We start from the raw sequence: 21262 nt of genomic DNA on the forward strand, positions 1-21262 counted from the left end.
TCCCAGCGGCCCGCGCGGCGGCGGCGGCGGGGCGGACTCCATATCCCATCGGCCCCCCGCGCGCCGCTCCTCGCCCCCGCCCCTCCCCTCCCGCCCGTGTTGTCGCGGCGGCCCTGAGATGGCGGCGGTGGCGGCGGGCGCGTCGGGCTCGGCGGCCGGCGCGGCCCCTCAGCAGCAGCCGCCGCCTCAGCAGCAGCCGCAGCCGGCGGCGGGCGGCGCGGCGGGCTCCGGGGAAGCGGGCGGCGGCGGCGGCGCGGGGGCCGGTGGAGGAGGAGGTGGCGGCGGCGGTGCTGGGCCCGCGCCGGGGTCGGGGTCGGGCGGCGGCGCGGCTGGGGGGGAGTCGTGGTACCTGGCGCTGCTGGGCCTGGCCGAGCACTTCCGCACGTCCAGCCCGCCCAAGGTGCGGCTCTGCGTGCACTGCCTGCAGGCCGTGCTGCCCCGCAAGCCCCCGGCCCGCATGGAGGCCCGCACCCACCTCCAGCTCGGCTCCGTCCTCTACCACCACACCCGCAACGGTGATCAGGCCCGCGGGCACCTGGAGAAGGCGGTGAGCCCGGGGTAGGGGGCAGCCGGGCTGGGGGGGCCCTGGCAGCAGGGCCGGCCTGGGGGGGCTGCAGACTAACCCGCTGTCTTCTCTTGCAGTGGTTGATATCCCAGCAAGTATCCTTTTTCCTGGCCACCCGGGCGAGGAGCGACGCAGCCCAGCCACCACACTCTGGCTCCGACAGCAAAACACCTCCGCAGAGAGCGCCTGGCCCTGGGGGTGGGGGCTTACCTGGTGGTTTTAATCTACTTCCATGGTTGGGGGCTGCTTTCCTAACATATATGTTCTCTTAAGGGGTTTTGGACGTCGGGCTGTTGCTAGTTTCCAGAGAGCGTTTAATATTGACTTAACTCTGCTGCTGCTAGATTCCCCAGTTTGAAGATGTTAAGTTTGAGGCAGCCAGCCTTCTGTCTGAACTGTATTGTCAGGAGGTGAGTGCACTGAGATTCCTTCAGCAATTATTGGTTGTTCTGAGGCTGCAGGGCTCTTTGATTTGAGTGTCTTTGGTCTCAGAGTAGTGTATTGCTTCTAGTAATAGGATTTACAAAATTTTTTGGAGGTCAGCTGTAGTGTGAAGTGTAAGCCCAAGACATTTTGTCTCTCCTCTCGTGAAAGTTGCTGCTGGAATTGCAACCAGGTCTTCCACAGCGAAGGAAGTTTACTTCGCCAAAGTTTCTGTAGCCCTCGTGTAGATAAAGACAGGCTAATTTGAGGGGAGGGAGGGAAGTAGGTGGTTTTCCTCAGGCTTTTGTTGTGTTCCTAGGTTATTTTTACTCTTTTCCTATGGAAAAGCCTTAGCTAGTCTTTACTTTCACTAAAGCAAATGTTTGCCTTTTCTCTCAAGTGCAGGAAAAAGCGCACGTGAGGATAGTGGCCAGAGGAGTGAAAGGGCTAACACTTCTGAACAGACTTTGAGTCAGGCATAGATGCGCGGGCCTGCGTGTTACATACTTGGCTTTGTTGCTTTTCCCGTTTTAAGTCTCCCGACCTATGAGACTTTAACAGGGGATCAAAACAGAATACAACTAGTTTAAAAGTTATTATTGCTAGTGATGAAGTTCCCAGTAGCCTGGTGTTGATGTTGACTCGGATGCACGTTTCTGTTTCAGAATTCAGTGGATACAGCAAAACCTCTGTTACGCAAAGCCATTCAGATTTCACAGCAGACTCCATACTGGCACTGTAGATTGCTTTTTCAACTTGCAGTAAGTGATTTATATTGATAGCTATGTTACTGTAGCACTGTGGCTGGGAAAAAGGGCTAGAAAATACCCATATTCTTTTTAAAAAGAGCTTGGATGTCTTCCCCTCCCCTTCCCCCCACTCCCAGTCATTGCTGTTAATGGAGAGACAAGAAGAAAAGTTCATGCTATGAAATAACAATGTGTTGGTAGACTACAGTTTGGATCAAGGCCTGCTTTTTACCTGCTGAGGGCAGATGGGGAAGAAAGCAGGAAGGATCATCCAGTGGGCACTTGCAACATACAGCTTTAGAGGTGGGGCAAAATAAGATCCACCTTATGGCTTGCAGGAAGGGCAAATGTTCTCGTAAAGCCTGCTGGAGTTAAGTTTGCCAACCTGAAGTGTTCGTTTGATTATTTTCAACCTAATTAGCATGCAGAGCAGAACTGGGAAGGGGAAAGCAGCTGGTGCAAAGACCTCTGAGCAATGTTACTCTTCCTGTTCTGTAATACGCTCCTAAGTGTGGCTACAGCTGCGCAGGTCAGGCTGTCTTTGCTTCTAGGAATAAACTGATGCATGTTGGAATTTGCAGTGTTTAACATTTGTTACAGTCTTGAACTGTGTAACTACTCTTAAAAGTGCTGATGTTCCTGAGTGATCCGGTGCGTTAGGTGGGGAGCATATCCAGGAAGTTAACTGATCAGTGGGAAGAGCAGGTTATTGCTGAAGAACTTCTCCTGTTTTTCCAGGTTATTCTCGGCTCCTAAAGAGCCTCGAGGTGTTTAACGCGAGAGTTTAGGGAGTTAATTGCTCTTTTCAGGTACTCTGCTGCCCAGAGCTAGTTAGGAAGCAATTTTATCTTTGAAGACTCTTAATAGTCACCTGTACTTGTCTTTTCCCCCTTCCTGATGAGCTTAAACAAGCAGACCAACTTTGCTGAAAAGGAATTGCCAAGCTCCTTTGTGTAGTTTAGGAACAGTGAATTGTGGAGAGCCTTAGTTTCCCATCGATTAAAGGACAAATGTTTGCTTTGCCATGAGTTAATGCCTGAGCACTCAGAAGCAGCCTAAGCGTTTTTCTCAGTCCCTCTCTCTTAGGATCCTTTCTTGAAGTTTGACATTGTTTGCCGGTTTCTCTTCTGTGTGGTATTTCCTTTCCGGCTTTTGCTTGACCACAGAAGGCCTGTGTGTCTCACCGCTTTGATGCCTGTTCTGCTACAACTGTGTGGCTTTCTGCCTGAGTTTGGTAAAGGTGCAGAAGCTGGCAGGCGGGAGGGCGTGAGAGGCGCTCTGGCAGCTGTGTCATCCTCTCCTGGTCGCCTGAAACATACCTTGCGGGCTCTGCTGCTCTTGCTGGAAAACACACTGTTGTGCCGCTTACTCCAATGTAACAGTCCATGGTTATATTGGAGCTGTTGGGATCTGATCTGCACGTGATCTTCATGAATCGGAACAGCTTTGCGTGGTATGAATCTGGGCTGGGACATTTTCTTTGAGATGTTATAGACTTATTTTTTTCTTCTGGAGAATGCCAGGTGTTCCTGGAAAACGTTTATAAAGTCAGGTGTGACACACGTAACAAATACCAGTTTAGCACTTGTAGTGTGTAAAGCACAGGAATGATTACATTTTTAAAAATTGCTGATTGAATTCACAAAGCAAATGCCAATATCTTACAGCCGTTTTGTGTTGGTTTTTTTTGTTTCATTTCAGCAACTACATACACTTGAAAAAGACTTAGTATCTGCATGTGACCTTCTTGGAGTAGGAGCAGAATATGCTCGGGTGGTAGGATCAGAGTATACCAGGTGAGTTCCCTGGACTTTTTTCCCTTCCCATAGGAAATATTTTGGTTTCCTCTACATTTTATTTAGTGATATTCTGGTTTTATTTAAGAGATGTGATTTCTCTGTGGGTTTTAAAGGCAGGCCGATATTTCTGAGTTTCTCCAGCTCTTTCCTTTTTCTTTTGAAAGCAATAATGCCCACCAAGACTCTGGGGAGTCTTTTTTTCAAACTGAACTTTGTCTTTATCAGCAAAAGTTTTCCCAGTAGCCTGGTTTGGCCTTAAACTGTTGTAACTGGGACTGTCCAAAGCTTGGATACAAACCTGAGAGGCTGGGATTTTGATTCCTGTGGCTAGGACTGAACTGTTCCATTTAGCTTTTAAACGTGTTTTCTGTGGCCGGTTCCCTAATGCTCTTTTGTCTGTTGTCTTTGAGGGGGAGAGTGGCAGATACGGGTTTTGGTTTTTTTCTCAGTTATACACAGTTGTGGTTTGAGTAACTTTTTGAGTATAACATCATTTTGTTTCATTTCAGAGCACTGTTTCTGCTAAGCAAGGGGATGGTAAGTTGGATGTACTTCAAAAGAAAAATAATTTTACTTGTTTAACTGGTATAATGCAAGTTACAGAGCAATAGAATGTCACTTGCCTGAACATAGGCTGCTTCTTTTCAGGTATCTTGCACAGTTATCTGTGCTTTATGTATTCTGTTTTGTTATGTGAGCAAGCACAGCATTAATATATATATGGCATGAGCCTTAAGTCTGCAGAATTCTTGTGAATAGGTTTGGCTTTTTTCTCCTTTCTTGATTATGACAATTTTCTGGAAGGAAAAAGGATAGCTGCAGGTTGTCACTGGAGCTTTTGTAATTAGGGATGAGAAATCTGGTCATGTGAAAAGGCTGGTGTGTTTGCAGTAAGATGTCTTTGAGTCTGTTTTTGTTACAAGTAGATCAGTGTACCTGGGGCTCTACTGTGGTTCCCCGAGTGTTTAAACTGTTTAGCACAAAAATAATGCATTTTTCTTTTAAATTATAGCTTCTTCTAATGGAACGAAAGCTGCAGGAGGTGCACCCTCTCCTTACCCTTTGTGGGCAAATAGTTGAAAACTGGCAAGGAAACCCCATCCAGAAAGAGTCATTACGCGTGTTCTTCTTAGTCCTGCAGGTCACGCATTACCTGGATGCTGGGCAGGTACATGAGTTGTGCTTGTAGTTCCCATGTGAGAACTGGGGAAGAAGAGTACTGCTTCAAAAGTAGTTAATTATTACACTGAGGTGATTTGGGGGTTTGTTTTTTTGTTGATGCTCTGCTTTTTGTTAATGAAACTTAATTTCTATAGATTTTAATCACAAATGGAATGAGGAGTGGAGAAATTACATTCCTTCTTCCTCGAGGAAAGGTTTACTGCGATAATGCTTACAACCACGGCAGCCACTCTCGCTTCCATATACTGTTGGTGAAGATAACAGGCTTTGTGAATAATTTTGAAAAACATTTTGAGTGTCTGTTGGTTGTATGTGCAAATGTGAAGGGCTGATTGTTGTTAATCCTGGATGGGGCCTAAAGTAGTTGCTATTCTGTCATGCTAGTGTTATGATTTATGCATGAGCTAATTTCCTGAATGGGGGGATTTATTGCCTGGCAAGTTTTCCCTACTGAGTAATGTTCAAGCATCTGGGCTGCAGGGGCTATGCCTGATGTGAATCATCGTTTGCAGGTGAAAAGTGTGAAGCCATGCCTGAAACAGCTTCAGCAGTGCATCCAGACCATCTCCACGCTGCATGACGACGAAATTCTGCCCAGCAACCCCGCTGATCTCTTTCACTGGCTGCCCAAGGAACACATGTGTGTGCTTGTCTACTTGGTGAGAAGCTTTTTTTTTTTTTTTTTTTTTTACTTAATACGTCTTGCTAATTAATGAGGAGTTGGTTTAAAAACTGCTTGGAGCCAGCAGCAGTAGATTCTGCAGACCATATGCTGCTTTACATTGCACTGGCAGTTTAATTCTGCCACAGCATCTGTGAGACTATTGCTTTCAGTGATGTCAGTGTTTGAAGAGACTGTGCGAGAAGTTTGGAAACTGGAATGTAACTTTATTAATGTCCAAGCCAAATAGAATCAGATGAACTTGTATGAAATAGAGCTATGTTGGCTTGTTTTTACTGACAGAGTGACAATCGTGACTTCAAATTCTGCAACTAGTTGCCCTGTTTCTTAAATATAATGAAAATCCTAAATGATGTCAAAAGTTCGTTTAAAAAGCTGGTAGCTGAGGAGTTCTGTCAACTCCCAGGCATTTTCTCTTTGCAAAAAAATTATATCTTTGCAATCTTTCCCATGTTTTCCGGCAGGTGACAGTGATGCATTCCATGCAAGCAGGGTACCTGGAGAAGGCTCAGAAGTACACAGACAAAGCACTCATGCAGCTAGAGAAGCTAAAAAGTAAGGATAAGGGTTATAGTTTAGCCAATGCTGCAAGATTCCATTACTTGTTGCTAATTTAAATTAAAACAAATGAAATCTGCAGCAACCTTCTCACTGCGACAGCCTCCTATCAGTCTGTGTCTGCCACAGCAAAGAACTTTGCTGTTTTAAAACTGAGTTATTTTGAATACAGAAATGAAGGGTTTGGGGTTTTGACTGTAATTCAGTAAACAGAGCTGTAAATACGTGCAATTTCATGCTGTCTTTCTGATTGTCTGTATTTGGCTATCCAAGCTTTTGATTCTCTAAACTGAGCGTGTGTTCCCAAGTTTTTCCTTCAGTGGTGCTCAAACTCCCACTCCTGACAGTTCAGGCATTGTGATTTTGGTGGGGTTTGGGGGGTTTTTGGTGTTGTGTGGTTTTTTGTTTTTTTTTAATGAAAAACAACAAACCTGTGCCATCTACGCATGGAGGAGGAGCTGGGCAGTATGCTGACCAGGTGGTCCAGCCAAAGCGCGCTCTAGATTTCCCCAAAGGCACCTTTGTGTTGCAGTCCTGCTGAACCACCTGCACTTGAGGAAGCTGGCGAGGTGTGGGAGAGGCTGCGTGGTTAGGACGTTAATAATGTCTTAAGTAATTCAGTAAGTGAAGTTTTGTTCCCTTTTCAGTGTTGGACTGCAGTCCAATCTTGTCATCATTCCAAGTTATTTTGTTGGAACACATCATCATGTGTCGGCTTGTCACGGGACACAAAGCCACAGCATTACAGGAGGTAAAAATGGGGTTTCGTCACTTCCCTGCTTGTGGATGTAGCAGTGGTAGCTTTGAAAACATGGGAATTTCCGTTTTGAGGAAGGTACTTGGCCTCAGAAGGGGGTTGCAGTGGGGCTCAGCTGCTAACAGCTACAGTCAGGCCTGACGCTGTGCTGGATATCGCAACTCTGAAGCTGCAGAGTTAGCCTCCTTCAGTATTTCATTTAAGAACACTTTGGAGTTGCTCATGGAGTCAGTAATTGATCAGTGGCTACAACTGACACCTTCCTGATCGTACATTGCAACATGACTGTCTTTTCCCTTTCACTCTGGTTCCTGACAGAGTGGCTCTTAACTCTTACTCTTAGTGTTTGTTTTGTCCAATTCTTCTGTTTTTAAGGTTCCCTGCCTTTCTGTCCTTTCTTCCTCTTACATACTGTGGTGCGGGGGAAGGAAGAGAGGGGTGGTGTTATTTAATGCAGGAAAGAACTGTGCATTTTTTTTTTCCTCCATTCTCCCAGTAATTTTTAAATCCTCTTCGTCCTTCCCTTATTTATAGGACGTACTGCTGTATCATCTCAACTTCTGCTGTCAGCCTTCTCATGAGTGTACTCAGAGGGTGGGGGGAAATTTAGCCTACTAAAAGAATAGTCATAGGTTCTGGCTCATAAAACTCATCACAAGCATGTACCCTGTGGAAGCTTTTTGGTTCCAGCCCTTCTCTCACATGGCAACTCAAGTTCTGAGGGTGTCAGATCTGCGACTTGGTTTGCAGGTGGTGCCACCATATGGTGGAGCTGCTGCAAAGCAAATAATTGAAAACCAGTTCGAGTGTGCGCGTCTGTGGGAGGGAGGTGTGTGCGTGGGGCAGCGCGTGTACCTTGGCTGGGGGCAAGTGTAGCCTCCGCTTTTACCTCAGAGCACGACTTAGAGTTCCTGAACCAGTCACTGGGACTTACTGAGTGACGTGTGTGATGCAAGTACATAGGTTTAGAGCGTAAAATGAAACACAGAAAAGGTATCTTAAATCTTGGTTTTTTTCCCTAACAGATTTCACAAGTCTGTCAGCTCTGCCAGCAGTCTCCCAGACTGTTTTCTAATCACGCTGCCCAGCTGCACACTCTATTAGTAAGTGTCTGCGATTAGCAGTAAACTTTCGATGCTTTGAACAATCGTACCCGAGACTCATACTCATCACCAGTAACTAATGAGAACGTAGCGAGGCAGACGGTAAGGTTTCCTGCTGAGTAATGGGGTTTGTGTAATCGATTGCCAGCCCTGCGGTGGGAACTCACATCCAGTGTTATCTAAACTTGTCAAAGGCTTAAATCCCTTTGTAAAATAAGTGATTTGTAGCATGATAGTAGACAAGGTAAATGCACAAGACTTACACTGTTCATGTTTGAGACAGTTGTGGGAACTGTGTAAGGGGAAGGGTTTATGTAGCATTGCTGTTTGAGTGTTATAAGAAGAGGGTTTTCTTAGAGAAATGGTGTGTTTTGTACACGAACATGCTATTTTGAAGGACTTTGTGTAGAAATTGCTTATTTTTCCCGAGAGCCAAGCAAAACTGAGACTTGTTGGTTACCTTTGCTACTGCTAATACCCTAAAATTTCCATGCTTTTGTGCATGCTTTTCTTTGCACTCTCAGCTTGCTGTACTTGTGTTACACGTTACCTTAGAAATACCGTGTCTTCTACAGGGGCTCTACTGCATTTCCGTTAATTGCATGGACAATGCAGAAGCACAATTTACTACAGCACTGAGGGTAAGATTTTCTTCCCAAACTGTTTATTGTGGATGTGTTCAATGTGGAAACGGGCTTGTTGCAATTGTGTGGGTCACTGAACAGTTGAGGTTGGAAGGAAAATCAGGAGATCATCTATATTAGTTGCACTAGTTGATTTATTTCTTTTTCTGTGCTGCTCACTGTTCAGGTCAGGAGGATTTATTAATAGCAAAATACAAGGCACCAAATCTGTGATTTATATGGGGTGAGTGGATTCTGGGTTAGATGTTGAAGTACTTGACTGTGCTGTTCTCTTGTATGTTTTAGCTCACTACACATCAAGAACTGTGGGCATTTATCGTGACAAACTTAGCCAGTGTGTACATCAGGGAAGGCAACCGGCATCAAGAGGTGAGCTGGTTTCTGACTGTTCTAAAAGGCTAAACATCCTTGGAGAGAAAACCGCTATGTGTTTGGGTTATTCTTTTTTCTGAATATTTTTGCAAAACGGCGCCTTGTGTGGCAGCCAGGGCAACTCCTTAATCAGGGTAGTCAATTAACGGTAAAGAAGCAGCTAGGCCAGCTGCTGCAAACCACTGAAGCAGTGTTCTGCATTGGGCGCAGAATTCTCAACAGCGCTGGGAGGGCAAGCTTCCCAACGTGGAGTGGGGGGTTCACTCCATCATCTTGGCTCATTCAATGTGCTCGCTTCAGCTTCCATCTGTTTAGGGCTTTTATTAGATGACATAAAACCTAGCGAGGTTTAACTAAACCTCCCAAAATAGGTACATGCACGTGTGTGTGCGTTGTGCTGGGAGCCGTATTGATACGAAAACGGAGCCGCATGCGCTCTGTGATGTGTCCGATCCCTCGGTAGTCACTTTTCAGAGATGTGCTCGCAGGTTTCTTGTGCAAAGGCTGTAAATGACCTTTTTCACCAAGCACGTGGTACTTTGTTAAGCTTAGAGAGCACAAATAATAATTTAAAAAGCTGACTTTTTTTTTTTTGCTTAGTTGATTTCTGGGTTTAATTAAATAGCAAGTCTGATGCAGCATTCATTTGGGCCTTGAACAGCTCAGATAGGACAGCTAAAGATTTTCTGAGGAAATATTAATGTTCTATAAAGTCTGAGAAAGCATGTTTTATATAAAAATTGATTTTAGGATCAAGATGGGCGTGGAAACTCCTAATACTGGAATGCTTATGCCATTATCTAACCAGTACAAGTAAACTGGAGTGCGTTTGTGGTGACTTGCACCCTTCTGATTTGATGTGCACTTGCTATAAAAACACTTGCTGTCAGTACTGTGAGCCTGTATGTGTGAGAAACACTGATTATCTTTCTTTTCCCCTCCCACTTTGTAGCTTTACAGTTTATTGGAAAGGATAAATCCAGACCATAATTTTCCTGTGAGGTGAGAATTCCAGAAACTGTCTACATGCTGATGTTGCACTGGTGATGGTAATACTGGATTTGTAGCGGGCTTTTTCTAAAAAGAAACCAAAATAATCAACTTCTTTTCAAGGCAGAAGTTCTGACCATGCGTTAAATGTTTTGTTTGGAGATGTGATTATTAGGCAAATTCCTAGAAATCTGCCTGTAATGCGTGTAATCACTGCACAATGCCTAGATTTCAACGCATTGCTTTGTCCATAGCTCTCACTGTCTTCGAGCAGCTGCTTTCTACATCCGAGGTCTGTTCTCCTTCTTCCAAGGAAGATACAACGAGGCAAAGTGAGTAGAAATCAGTGCACTTGGAAGGCGGGAGGGGGGGAAAAAAGGAGAAACTAAATCAAGCTTTTTAAGATAAAAATGAAAAACCCGAGGCCTTGCTTTCAAACCTGCCAGCTCTTCTCCCTGTGGATTTTGTCCACCTTCTGCTTTACTGAGGGGAAGATACCGGGAAGCTGTTGGGTTTAGATCTCTTTAGTTCCAATTGCTAATAACAATATCACGCCGCGTTCTTTAGTGGCACATCTGAAACAAAAGCTGTTCAAGGCAGGGCCTCTATTATAGTTATTTTTGCTAAATGAAAGGTGAGGTTTGGGATTTAAAGGCTTTGTTTAAGGTCACCTGCAGCACACATTTATCCCTGGGTGCTAATATTTGCCAGTTAGATTAAGTCGGTTCTTAATGATGTTTCTTACATACTGGAGGGAAAGACTTTTTGAAACTTTATTTAAAGCTTTTTTTTTTTTGCTCTGTTTTGGTAGGCGATTTTTGCGAGAGACGCTGAAAATGTCAAATGCAGAAGACTTGAATCGATTAACAGCCTGTTCTCTCGTACTCCTGGGTCATATATTCTATGTGTTAGGGAATCACAGGGTAAGCCTTCATAGTCTCTGCTGTTACCATGTAAATGTTTGACTTGTCGTTTGCCAAAGAAAATCAGGACGTTTTGTGAAATTAATCTTATTTTAAGAATGCCTGTTTATTGGTGTCCCACTAAAAGTTGGCAGCTTTACCAACTTATATAATTCTGTAGCTGTAATTTGCATGTTTAATAACACTTCAACAAAGTAGCAGTGTTTGAAGTCTGTTCTAGAAGTGTGTTTTTCTGTAATGCCTGAAATCACTCGAAAAAAGGAGCTGAATAAAGGACAACATCATTCAACTGGATTGTTTTGGAAAGAATTGTGGGTACAAGCTCCTTAATTCTCATCATATGCCAGAGTACATGAAATATTTATATTACCTTGCACAAATAGACACCGTAATTCCTAGGACAGAGCAAAATTCCAGACAGCTTTTGATGTTTGGGTTATTGTCTCCTTAAGCACTTGTTAGCTAGAACAGGGCAGCAGTTAGATTTTTATTTTTTTTGCCACAAATTTAACATCTCTGTAATGCGTGTTCACAAAGGGAGAAAAATTAAATAAATATATTATCCATTTTATTTTGATATCTGCTCTTCACCAGGAAAGTAATAATATGGTAGTACCAGCCATGCAGCTTGCAAGCAAGATACCAGATATGTCTGTGCAGCTGTGGTCTTCAGCTCTGTTGAGAGGTAAGTTAGGAAAAGGTCTTGTACTTTAAAAAAGCAAAAAAAAAAAAACCAAAACAAACCCCAAAACGGCAAAGAGCCCATTGCTGCTAACTGGGGATTGTGTACGGGGATGCGTACTGATGCAAGCGCTTGCCGAGAGATTAAATGAACAACTGCCGTGGTTTATAAAATACCACTGGAAACGCAAGATGGTTCTTCCCGTTACCGATCTGCAGCTCTGGCGCTGCTGTACATATTTCATTTGTTTTTCTGGGGGGTGCAGGATGCTGGGGAGAGCTCCAGCATCCCCATGGGATGGGCGTGAGGTGGTGGGTGGTTTCTCCTGCTGTCGCTGAGTGGCAGTTGAACTGGGGATGTTTTGGAAAGGGCTCCGGCTCACCCCCCTGCAGCATCAATTCTGCTGCTGCTCCGCTCTTCTTGGACTGCCGTTCCCATTGTAGTAAACATTTGATTAAGTTTCACTTAGGCTTTGCTTCTGTGTATGGGCTTTAATAAATATAAGAGACTATTATATCACTTTGTTCATAAATATTGTTTAATCTAATTTACACAGGCCCTGGGATGCTTTGTTCAAATATTGACTAGCTTCTTGGCAGACCATCAACGTTAATGCTGCAGTTGATTTGCTCTCACTAGAAAATACAGCAGTAACTCTACCCTTTTTCCAAGAACTTACCCCGCAGCTTCAATTTATATTAAATTGTCATGTTTACTATGAGCGTGGTGCTCTGCGTGGAGCACGGCAGGCCAGGCTTATTTTCTGCTTTGCCGTTTCCTTTGCTACAGAACTGCTTCCAGGCAGTTGAAATAATTTCCTTATTCATTTCCAAGCGGTAGTTCCCGTACAAAACGTGCCGATAGTAGACTGACGTATCTGCTGTAGATGAAACACTACCCCACGTTGGGCTGCCGTTACCTCCGGTTGTATCCACTAGGCTGGGAACGCGGAGAGGCAGTTTCGGTTCTACTTTGATTTTTCCCAAGAGTTTCCTCTGTAGAACTAATTGCCTATTCATGAAGAAAAGGTGCTTGATGAGGAGTTAACAACACACAACCCTGTGTGTTCATCGATAGGAGGTGCAGCACCTTGCACCTGCCACATGTAATTTGTAGCTGAAATTGTGTGATTTGTAGTAGGTTGCCAGTCTTAAGTCTGAGCCGATACCTGTGAGTAAAACTCAGAGAAAGCAAGACGCAAGGATCAGCGTTCGGTGTCTACAAAGCAGCGGGCTTCTGGAGTTCCCCAAAAGCAAAAGATCCACCCAAAATAAAGTGGTTCTCGACCGCTGAAACCTGTGTTGCTGCATGGTGGAGCTGCAGTGAGGAACCTAGGAGCTTCCCCAGCTCCCACTAGATGGTGCTGGTAGCTAAAAAGACCGAACGCAAACTGCACGGGGAGGAGGGGGGCTCTTCCTGGCCCGAGGGGGTTCCTTCCTCCTTTTAAAGCTACTGTAATGTTATTTTTAATAGTTGGAAACTAAAATAACAGCGAATCCTGCAATGCGTGCTGCCAGTACTACTGGCAAAGGGAAGGCTTTGGGGTTCCCTTATCCCTCTGCTTCTCTCAGACGTTTTTGTTCAGAAGCGATACAGTATATCGGCCTTTTAATCCATTCAGTCATCAAAAATGGGAGCGGTCTTTCCAGATGAGAGAGCTGACGGGTGGGAAGCAAGCAGGGACAGCGATTCCGGGTGAGCACACGATGCTCTTGTCTTTCAGACTTGAACAAAGCCTGTGGAAACGCCATGGATGCACACGAGGCAGCACAGATGCATCAGAACTTCTCACAACAGCTCCTCCAGGACCACATCGAAGCGTGCAGTCTTCCAGAACACAATCTAATCACGGTAAGCAATCTTCACCTGGCAGTTAGGAGCGGTTTTGAGGCAAAACAATGTGCTGTGCTTTGCTTTACTATTCCTTTCTTTCTGTTGAGCATGCTTCCCAATAAGTTGCCAAAATTTAGTCTGCTTCTTAGTATTTAAACTGGACTGATAATAGGAAGAGGAAATGTGACTTGACTGGCTAATTTTTTATGAAGGTTATTCGGTGGGTATAGTCTTTGCTTCTTAGAAGCGTTTTCTTGGTACAACAGAACTTAGAATTCTTTAAGAACTTTGGTAGTGGGTAGCTGCTTCCTTTTGCTGACAACTATTGGTTTTGAAAGAAACTTACTATATTCTCAGGTTTCATTTTAATGTTTTAAGTCATCCAGCCTGCCTTGTTCTGGGCAACGCTGTTGTACGCTGCTAGAAGTGCAGTTTCTACTGATAGTTTAGCATTCCTGCATTGTTGGTTTCTAGTCAATACACCATTTGATGTCTGCGTAGCCATTGCCTTAAAGTGCAACTTTCTTGGGACTTCAAATAGCGTTGTCCTTCCTGTCAGAAACATTTGTATAACACTGTTTTAGAAATACAGAACGCTTTCCTAAGCTGCAGCTCGGCAAAGGCGCAAGAGTTTACTGCTCTGGACTGAAATAATGTCCAAATGGGAATGTGAGATGTGAAGAACTTGACGTCTTTTTCTCAACATTCCCTTTTGGGGAGAAGAAAGGGGGGAAAAGCCAATAGGAAGATGCTGTTTTCTGGCTTTGCTTGCAAAAGGATCCTGAGGCTTGTGAGAATGAAAGTGTGGGTGATGCAGCCCATGTAGAGAGACCCCCCAGGCAGGTGTCTGCCCCCATCCAGGAGCACAGCCCAGGCATGGAGCCACGAGCCGGTGCTCCAGCCTCCCCACCAGTGCTTGCCACCGCTGGCTTGTGCATAATCTGTGCTGGTTAATAATCTGGAGGGGGAAGAGGATTGAGAAACAAATCCTAAACCTGCCCATTTTAGAAAATTTTTACTAACGTGAGGAGGAAAATATTATAGTAACGGCATGAGTGAGGACCAGAGGCTTTACTTGCTCTGGAAGTGCTGTGGCTGCAGTGTGTAATGGGCGCAAAGACATCCAGAGTTGGGTTCCCTCATTCCTGCAAATGATGGTTTCCCGCGTTTGGAGGGTCAGAAGTTGCCTGTGAGAGCAGGAAATGCTCTCACTTGCCGCTGACCCTGGATTCAGGATGGGAGTTTGGAATGCCAGGCACGTGGAGTGGCTTGGAAAGAAATACCGTTCAAGGGACCGAAGCTCCCCACATGTAAAACGAAGTCAAACCTGATACGCAACTTCTGGTGATGAAATCTTTAATTATCCCAAGGGTAGTGAAGGTGGGAAGGGTGAGCTCCTTCCCCTGGCCTTGCTGCTGTCGTGTCCCCCCCCCCAGGCAGCGGCTGTAGGATTTTCATGCTGTTTGTTATCTTTCAGTGGACAGATGGACCACCTCCTGTACAGTTCCAGGCACAGAACGGACCCACCACCAGCCTGGCCAGTCTCCTGTGAAACAGAATAACTATCAGGACAGTGTGTTTAAAAAAAGAAAGAAAAGAAAAAAAAATGCCAAAAAAAGGAGAGAAAAAAATATCCATGCGTAATCTTTTCTTCAAAGAGAAGGCAGCAAATTCCTCTTCTAGTGAGGGCCTTGTAGGAAACAGATTGCATAAAGACAACGTACATTTCATAGACTTGCAAAGTGAGAAGGGCATTTTAAGCTGCTTTTTACATACGTGTGTGAATATACAGCTAGTGTGTATATACCTACTGGTTTTAATCTGCTTTCCTGAGAATTAAGGTTTAGTCCAAAGGACACTTGTTCCTTAAATTGTTAGATACCTACTTCTTAAAAATTGTCACAGGAAATGGACTCACACAGTTTTAAATACCAATTGTACTCTAAATATTTAAACCTTCCCTGGAGTATGATGCATGCCAGTTTTAATGTTTTCTGCACCCTTCCCGCTCCTGGGAATAATTGGATTAAATCAAGATTGATTGTAGGGTGCCCTAAAGTTCTCAGCTGAGTTTCTGAGGCAATGTTCTTCTCATTGCATGCAAGTCGTTGCTGGTGCCATTTGTAGCCTTGCAGTGAAGGTAAGGATGAGACTGGAGTGCCGGCGGGCAGGGTGTTCGCAGCCGGGGGCTGCGTTTGCGTCCTCGGGGTGGACTCCAGGCAGAGCTCCAGACTTGCGCCGCGATCAGAGGAGCAGGTTCCACGTCCTGGATTCACGAGGGTGTGACGATGTGCCACCACTTCATCCCTGTGAGGGTCTGTTGTCTCCCTGCATTGATGGCGGGTCCCACACGGGGTAAGGCAGAACCACAGCTCTCTCCATCTCTGCTGCTTTGTCGTGATTTGTACGAAAGTCCTTGTCCTCCCGTCTAGTCCCTCCGTTGGCCAAGCAACTGGGAAACGGCAGTTTGCATCTTTACTGCAGCCTCAGCAGGGGAAGGCAGTGTCCGTGCCTTAACGACTTTTACAAGTCAGAGCTAAACTAGGTGGTGAAAACCCAGCTCCGGTGTAAGCCAGAGGCTTATGAGAAAAGCTAAATTGCAGTATTGCCCTTGGCAAACACGTAACGCTTCCCAACTTCTCTGTGTTAGCTTTCCGCTGTGAATTCTCACTGCATTTGCCTGTGCCTCTGCAGCCATCTCAAAACAGGAGAAACGAGGCCCAGGTTTCTCCTGCAGAAAGCAGTATGAGATGTTAATTCCATGAAGCATCAGCAGCTTTATAGCAAGGATCTGTGCCAGTCCGTCGCAGCGCCATGTAAACTTGCAAGGCTCGTTGGGCTGAATAAAGGTGTTTTTCTCTCTTGGTAGCTCTGCATATTTATCTACCAACTTAAAACGGGGAGGGAAGAGGAATCTGACAGGAAAACTACTTGTGCAGGGCTTTCTGTGATCGCTTCTTTCTCTGAGGGAGGAAGGGAATATTGTAGAGGAAGTATTTGATCCCCTTGAACCTTCAGACTTTTTATTGTAGAAGGAATACTGTGAAATCCGTTGTTAGTCACAGAAGGGTTTGGGTTGGAAGGGACCTTAAAGATCCTCTAGCCCTGTCCCACTGGTCATTCTTTTTCAAAGTCTTGTCCCCTGTCTAGCAACAGCTCACAGAGCCACTTGCTTTTTGTAATTCACACACCTCACTTTCTACCACTGAATGACCTTAAGGGGACAAGTGCTCTTCCAATTACCAAAATGTGATTTGATTTTTTTTTTATTAGACATGGGATCCTGTTCTCAGATGTCTGCTCTTGGAGAAGCCATATATATTTTAGGCCTTGTTAAGTCTCCAGCAGGGAAAAACTGACCTCAATATTGGTATAAGGAGAGTCTTCTTATTGGAATTGCAAGGAAAATATTCAGTGCTGTTTAACGTCTCCTTTAGAAGTCAAAAAATAGGAAAGTTGTGAGTTGGCACAGAGGTTATTTGGAGGTACCAAGTACCAGAATCCAGGCAGGTGGACCCTGTTCAGCATCACTTGCTCATAGAGTGTCCTGTGCTTGCCCGCGGTGCCCTGGCAGGCTGTGAGCAGCAGAGCTGACGGCCGGCCTGATGCGGCGTTCCTGTGGAAGCTGCCTGGCTCGGAGCACCGGGGCAGGAGCCCATGTCTGTGCCAGTGCCGCAGTGGCACCGTGAGGAGCGGGGTTCACGCTTGCTCCGCTTGGCCCGAGGCAGCCTGGCTGTGCTCAGGTGCCTGCCAGAGACAGCCCAACTTTGTAGGCTCAACAGCTGTCAAGTGCTTGGATTTTGGTCAGGAATGATTGGGGAAATCCTGCCTTGGGAATATTGATATCTCATGGAGTATTTTTAAGGTTTCCCCCCCCCCCCTTTTTTTTTTTTTTTAATGGGAAGCAGTAACTCTCTTTGGCTGTCCCCTCCTTAAGTCACTGAGTTGCAAGAACTCAGGACCTGTTTTTAAGAGCCTGAATGCAGCAGCTGTTTCTGTGACGGTGCTGTTGGCAGCTGAGGCATGACTAGGAACTGAGAAATGTCATAGAAGCACGGAATGGTTTGGGTTGGAAAGGACCTTAAAGACCATCTAGTCCCAGACTCTGCCATGGGCAGGGACACCTCCCGCTAGCCTAGGTTGCTCCCAGCCCCATCCAGCCTGACCTTTGGCACTTCCAGGGACTGGACAGCCTGTGCCAGCGCCTTGCCACCCTCACAGTGAAGAATTTCTTCCCAATATCCAAATCTTTCACCTTAAAATCATTTCCCCTTGTCCCATCACTAGATGTACTTCAAAGCTGCTAGAGTCCTATCGAGGTAATCCAGTCATTCTCTTTTTTGTGTGTGTGTCTTCTATCATTCAATCTGAGGCAGTTATTTAACTGATTACATGCCCATCACAGCTATAATAAACTATTTTAAATATTGGCCAAAAAAAAGCGTTGCTTCCATTAAAAAAAAAACGCACTCTAGAGAGCTGTGGTTTGGGCTGAATTTAAGAAGAGCATTTTGCAGCAAGCGAGATGTCCACTGGTGCCTGTTCAGCTCCTGACCTTCTCTTGCTGCTCAGGGAGACCTGCGGGGCAGGAGAGTGACGTGTGGTGGCAGTTCCCCGGCTGCTTGCCGGTCCCCGTGTGCGGAGCAGCCTGCTTTGCAGCTCACATCCCTTTTTGGGAGGGAAGGAAGTACTTGAGGGAAAGGCTGCCCGCTTGCTTCTGATGTATGTGCGCTCAGGTTTTGAATGGGAAGCATTTGCTAAATGTGGGAGCTGAACTCGAAATGTCAGGAGGAACAGCCTGGGGTTTCTCTGTCTGGGACAAACCAGCCTCACCTGGGCTGCGCTCACCCCCAGCCCCGTGGAGTCCAGAACACTGCTCCACTTCCAGAGTCCTCTTCCCATCACAGAATTTCACAAATCATGTAAATTTGAAAATAACTGGGTGATTTTCTATCTCTAAAAATTCAATGTACATTTGTTACAATGTACAGTGCTTTTTAATTACACTTGTATATTAAATTATTTAATAGTTTTTGCTTTTCAGTATCTTTTGTATGTAGCAGAGATTAAAACAAGGACCTCATAACTGAAGTTCTTCCTAATTTTCAAATGCGTATGTAAAGTTGAACAGAAAACTAGAAGTTTACAGTTTACAAACAATGTTCTGTTAAGTGCTTGGTCTGTCTAACTTGATTTGAACAACATATTTCTAACTTTTTTTGTCCAAACATTTAATTCTCTATAGAAACAACATGAAGTCTTTTATGAACTTCTAAAAAAATTATTCTTCTAAAGATGTAATTTAGAGAACTGTACAGTTTTTTCTCTAGTATTTTTAAATGAGTAGCAAGAACTTACACAGAAGCATCTAATCACTGTTTTGTAGATAGTGTAAAAACTTATATATGTATAGAGAATGCAGTCTGAAGAAGTGTTTGCCTGTTGTATTTCATTTCCTACAGTATGACCATCAGAAAGGCCCGTGCACACAGGAAATCTAGATCAATCTGGTGGCTAGGGAATTTAAAAAAAAATAAAAAAATCATGACCTTCATTCCCCATCATCCCATACATGCACTCACTGTGACAGCACGAGCAAAAATTGACATTGATAAAATGTTAGGGCCTTAAGTTGCTATGCTGCCTGTGGACACATGGAGTTCAGCACAATGGATTCCGTGCTACTTTACTGCTTTAATTTTGAGTTTTCCCAAATTCTCCAGAACATAAAATTACGAGAGGAGTTCAGTAATGTCCTGCTTTACTCTAGAGATTACTGACCTCCCTGAATCACGCTGAATTAGATCAGTTGCCATGATGTACGGCGGCTCTTGCCACGGTGGCAAAGAGTGAGTGAGAAGGAAATAGTGTTGGTAGTTTAGGCTGTACAGAACACTTGGAGAAATCAGGATGAAAGAACACCTGTCTGTGCTCTTCTACTGTCTGTCTTAGCAAGTGTATTTAATTGTTTCCTGCAGTGAACCTTTAAATGTTATGTCAGGTTTGTACAATGTATTGTTCAGTGTTTGTAGTTCTCCGTAAGTAGCAGGATGTGTACCTTCTGCCAGTGCTCCTTCCTGAAGCTGTAAATACAGTAACTCCTGTAATGAGACGGAATCGGGGGCATTTCTTTGTCGCCTTTGTTTTCCGCTCGTTTTCTATATTAGAAGAATTTTTAAATAAAGTTTAATTTTACTTCTTCTAGCAGTTTGTAGAATACTAATTCCTTCAGTTGATCCGCAGGCAATCCTGCCTACAAAGGATGCATTTTAGGTGGTGACAGTGACTTACCCCATCCATTTAAGGCCCCATTTTGGTGGTGGGGCAGGAGGGCAGGAAGCCACGGCCGGTGTGGTGCGTGCTCGTTGGCACATGAAAAGACTGCCAGGGGGCGCCGGGGGTGGGGGGGGGCACGTGGGGAACGGGGATAGATCATCGCTGCTGTGCCTGCGGTCAGGCCGAGGGCTCCTGCCTGCAACGTGAACCGGAATTTCCTGCTTGAAATGTCCACCTGGCTGCTCACCTTAGCACGCTGAGGGTGCTGTGAGCCTGCTCCAGAGGCAGCTGGAACCCTGCAGGTGTCTGGGATAAAACAAAGACTTTTGTGGACTGGTCAAATACCTGGAGTTTTTCTTATTTGGTCTAGGACAGAAGGGTTTTTTGCTGCAGCTGTGCAGTCAAGAAGGATGCTGGCTATACTTGATCTTCACAAATGGGATCTGGGTTAATGGAAGATTGCTTTTTGTGTCTTTTATCCCAAAATTTTCTAGCAGGGCTTTTTAAGTGTTTAAGCTTAAATTTAAAAGGAAGAAGAAAACTGCCGAATTAATTTGTCCACAAGTAAAACTTTGAAGAAACGAAAAATGTTAAGACTTAACTGCAGACTGCCCCTTTCCAAAACGTCATCAGAGTTGCTAAGCTAGTCCTTTGAATTTCATCATAGAAGCTGAGTAGGTTCTGTTCCAACAAGTTACTCGCTACATGAGAATTTTAACCGAAATGGCGGCTCCCTTCCTGCCTAAAGTAAGACTCGGCTATGCTGGCGCTCTAGTCTCCTTACCCTGGTTATCCACAGTTCCTTCCTCAGAAAAAATGTGGCATAAACTGAGCTCTCATCACCTCCTCTCAGTCCTGTGGTGTTTGTCTGCTGTCGGGGTTGACTCTGGTATCTCCTCCAAAGCAGGTCCTCACAGAGAATGTACCTAGTGGCAAAACTCCATGTGAAATGTATCTAAAATACACTAGCAAGAGGTACAAAAGTTTGGTACTTGCCTCACAGAGCTGGAGACGCACCCAGAGTGGATCATCTTTACATTTTACTATGTAGAGGCTTGAGCTGACAAAGCAAAAGATGCCAGCCTGCTGCACGAGTGACTTTAAGTTTTCTTTTGCCAGGTTATTTGCCTTACTTCACATCAACACTTAGTTTGAAACGTGAAAGAGAAAAGACATCTTCCAACATTTGCTAGGACTACTGGATACTGCCTCTGCAGATGGCAAAGCTTGGTAGCACCTCAGTAAAATTCTGGGCAACCAGGATGAGAAAAAAAGTTGTTGAAGATATTTCTGGAAATAACTTTACCTAGCTTCTAGGTAATAAAATGCATCTTCTGCTAGACCTGTTTTGAAACTCTCCTGATGACACAGCAAGTGAAGCAGGTTGAGATGCACGCATCTGTGTGTGTTTCTGCGTGGATTAAAGCATCACTTCAGAAGGATCGAGCCCTTAGTAGTTAACCATAAAGTTTTGAATGGCCCGAGGCAAAGCCAGTGGCTTTTAGTGCTTTGGGAGAAGTCGTTAACCAGCATAACAACTGGTTGTAAGCCACGCTAATAACCCTGAGTTACTTGTAGCTAAAATTGTCTTGTACAAAGGGTGGAGGAAGGTACTTGATAACCAAAAAACTTGTGCTCAGTCTTAAAAAGAATATGGAGCACAAAATGGTTAACAAAACCCATGCATCTTTAGAGTGGAAAGTGGCTATGAAAAGCTGAGTATG

The 21262-nt window shown here is 44.9% G+C and overlaps 1 protein-coding gene across 1 annotated transcript; it reads left to right on the top strand.

Moving 5' to 3' along the window:
* Positions 1-80: 80 nt before the first annotated feature.
* On the top strand, positions 81-19466 carry MAU2 (MAU2 sister chromatid cohesion factor). Its single transcript, XM_056337322.1, has 19 exons — positions 81-547; positions 643-660; positions 910-975; positions 1654-1749; positions 3439-3533; positions 4046-4073; positions 4549-4704; positions 5231-5377; positions 5865-5955; positions 6606-6709; positions 7741-7818; positions 8394-8459; positions 8748-8831; positions 9787-9836; positions 10079-10156; positions 10636-10747; positions 11342-11432; positions 13153-13280; positions 14740-19466. Exons 1-19 carry the CDS (start codon positions 119-121, stop codon positions 14812-14814), a joined length of 1992 nt encoding a protein of 663 aa, XP_056193297.1. The 5' UTR covers positions 81-118; the 3' UTR covers positions 14815-19466.
* The last annotated feature ends 1796 nt before the right edge of the window (positions 19467-21262 follow it).

Source organism: Falco biarmicus, chromosome 4 (assembly GCF_023638135.1).
Source record: "Falco biarmicus isolate bFalBia1 chromosome 4, bFalBia1.pri, whole genome shotgun sequence".
NCBI lineage: Eukaryota > Metazoa > Chordata > Aves > Falconiformes > Falconidae > Falco > Falco biarmicus.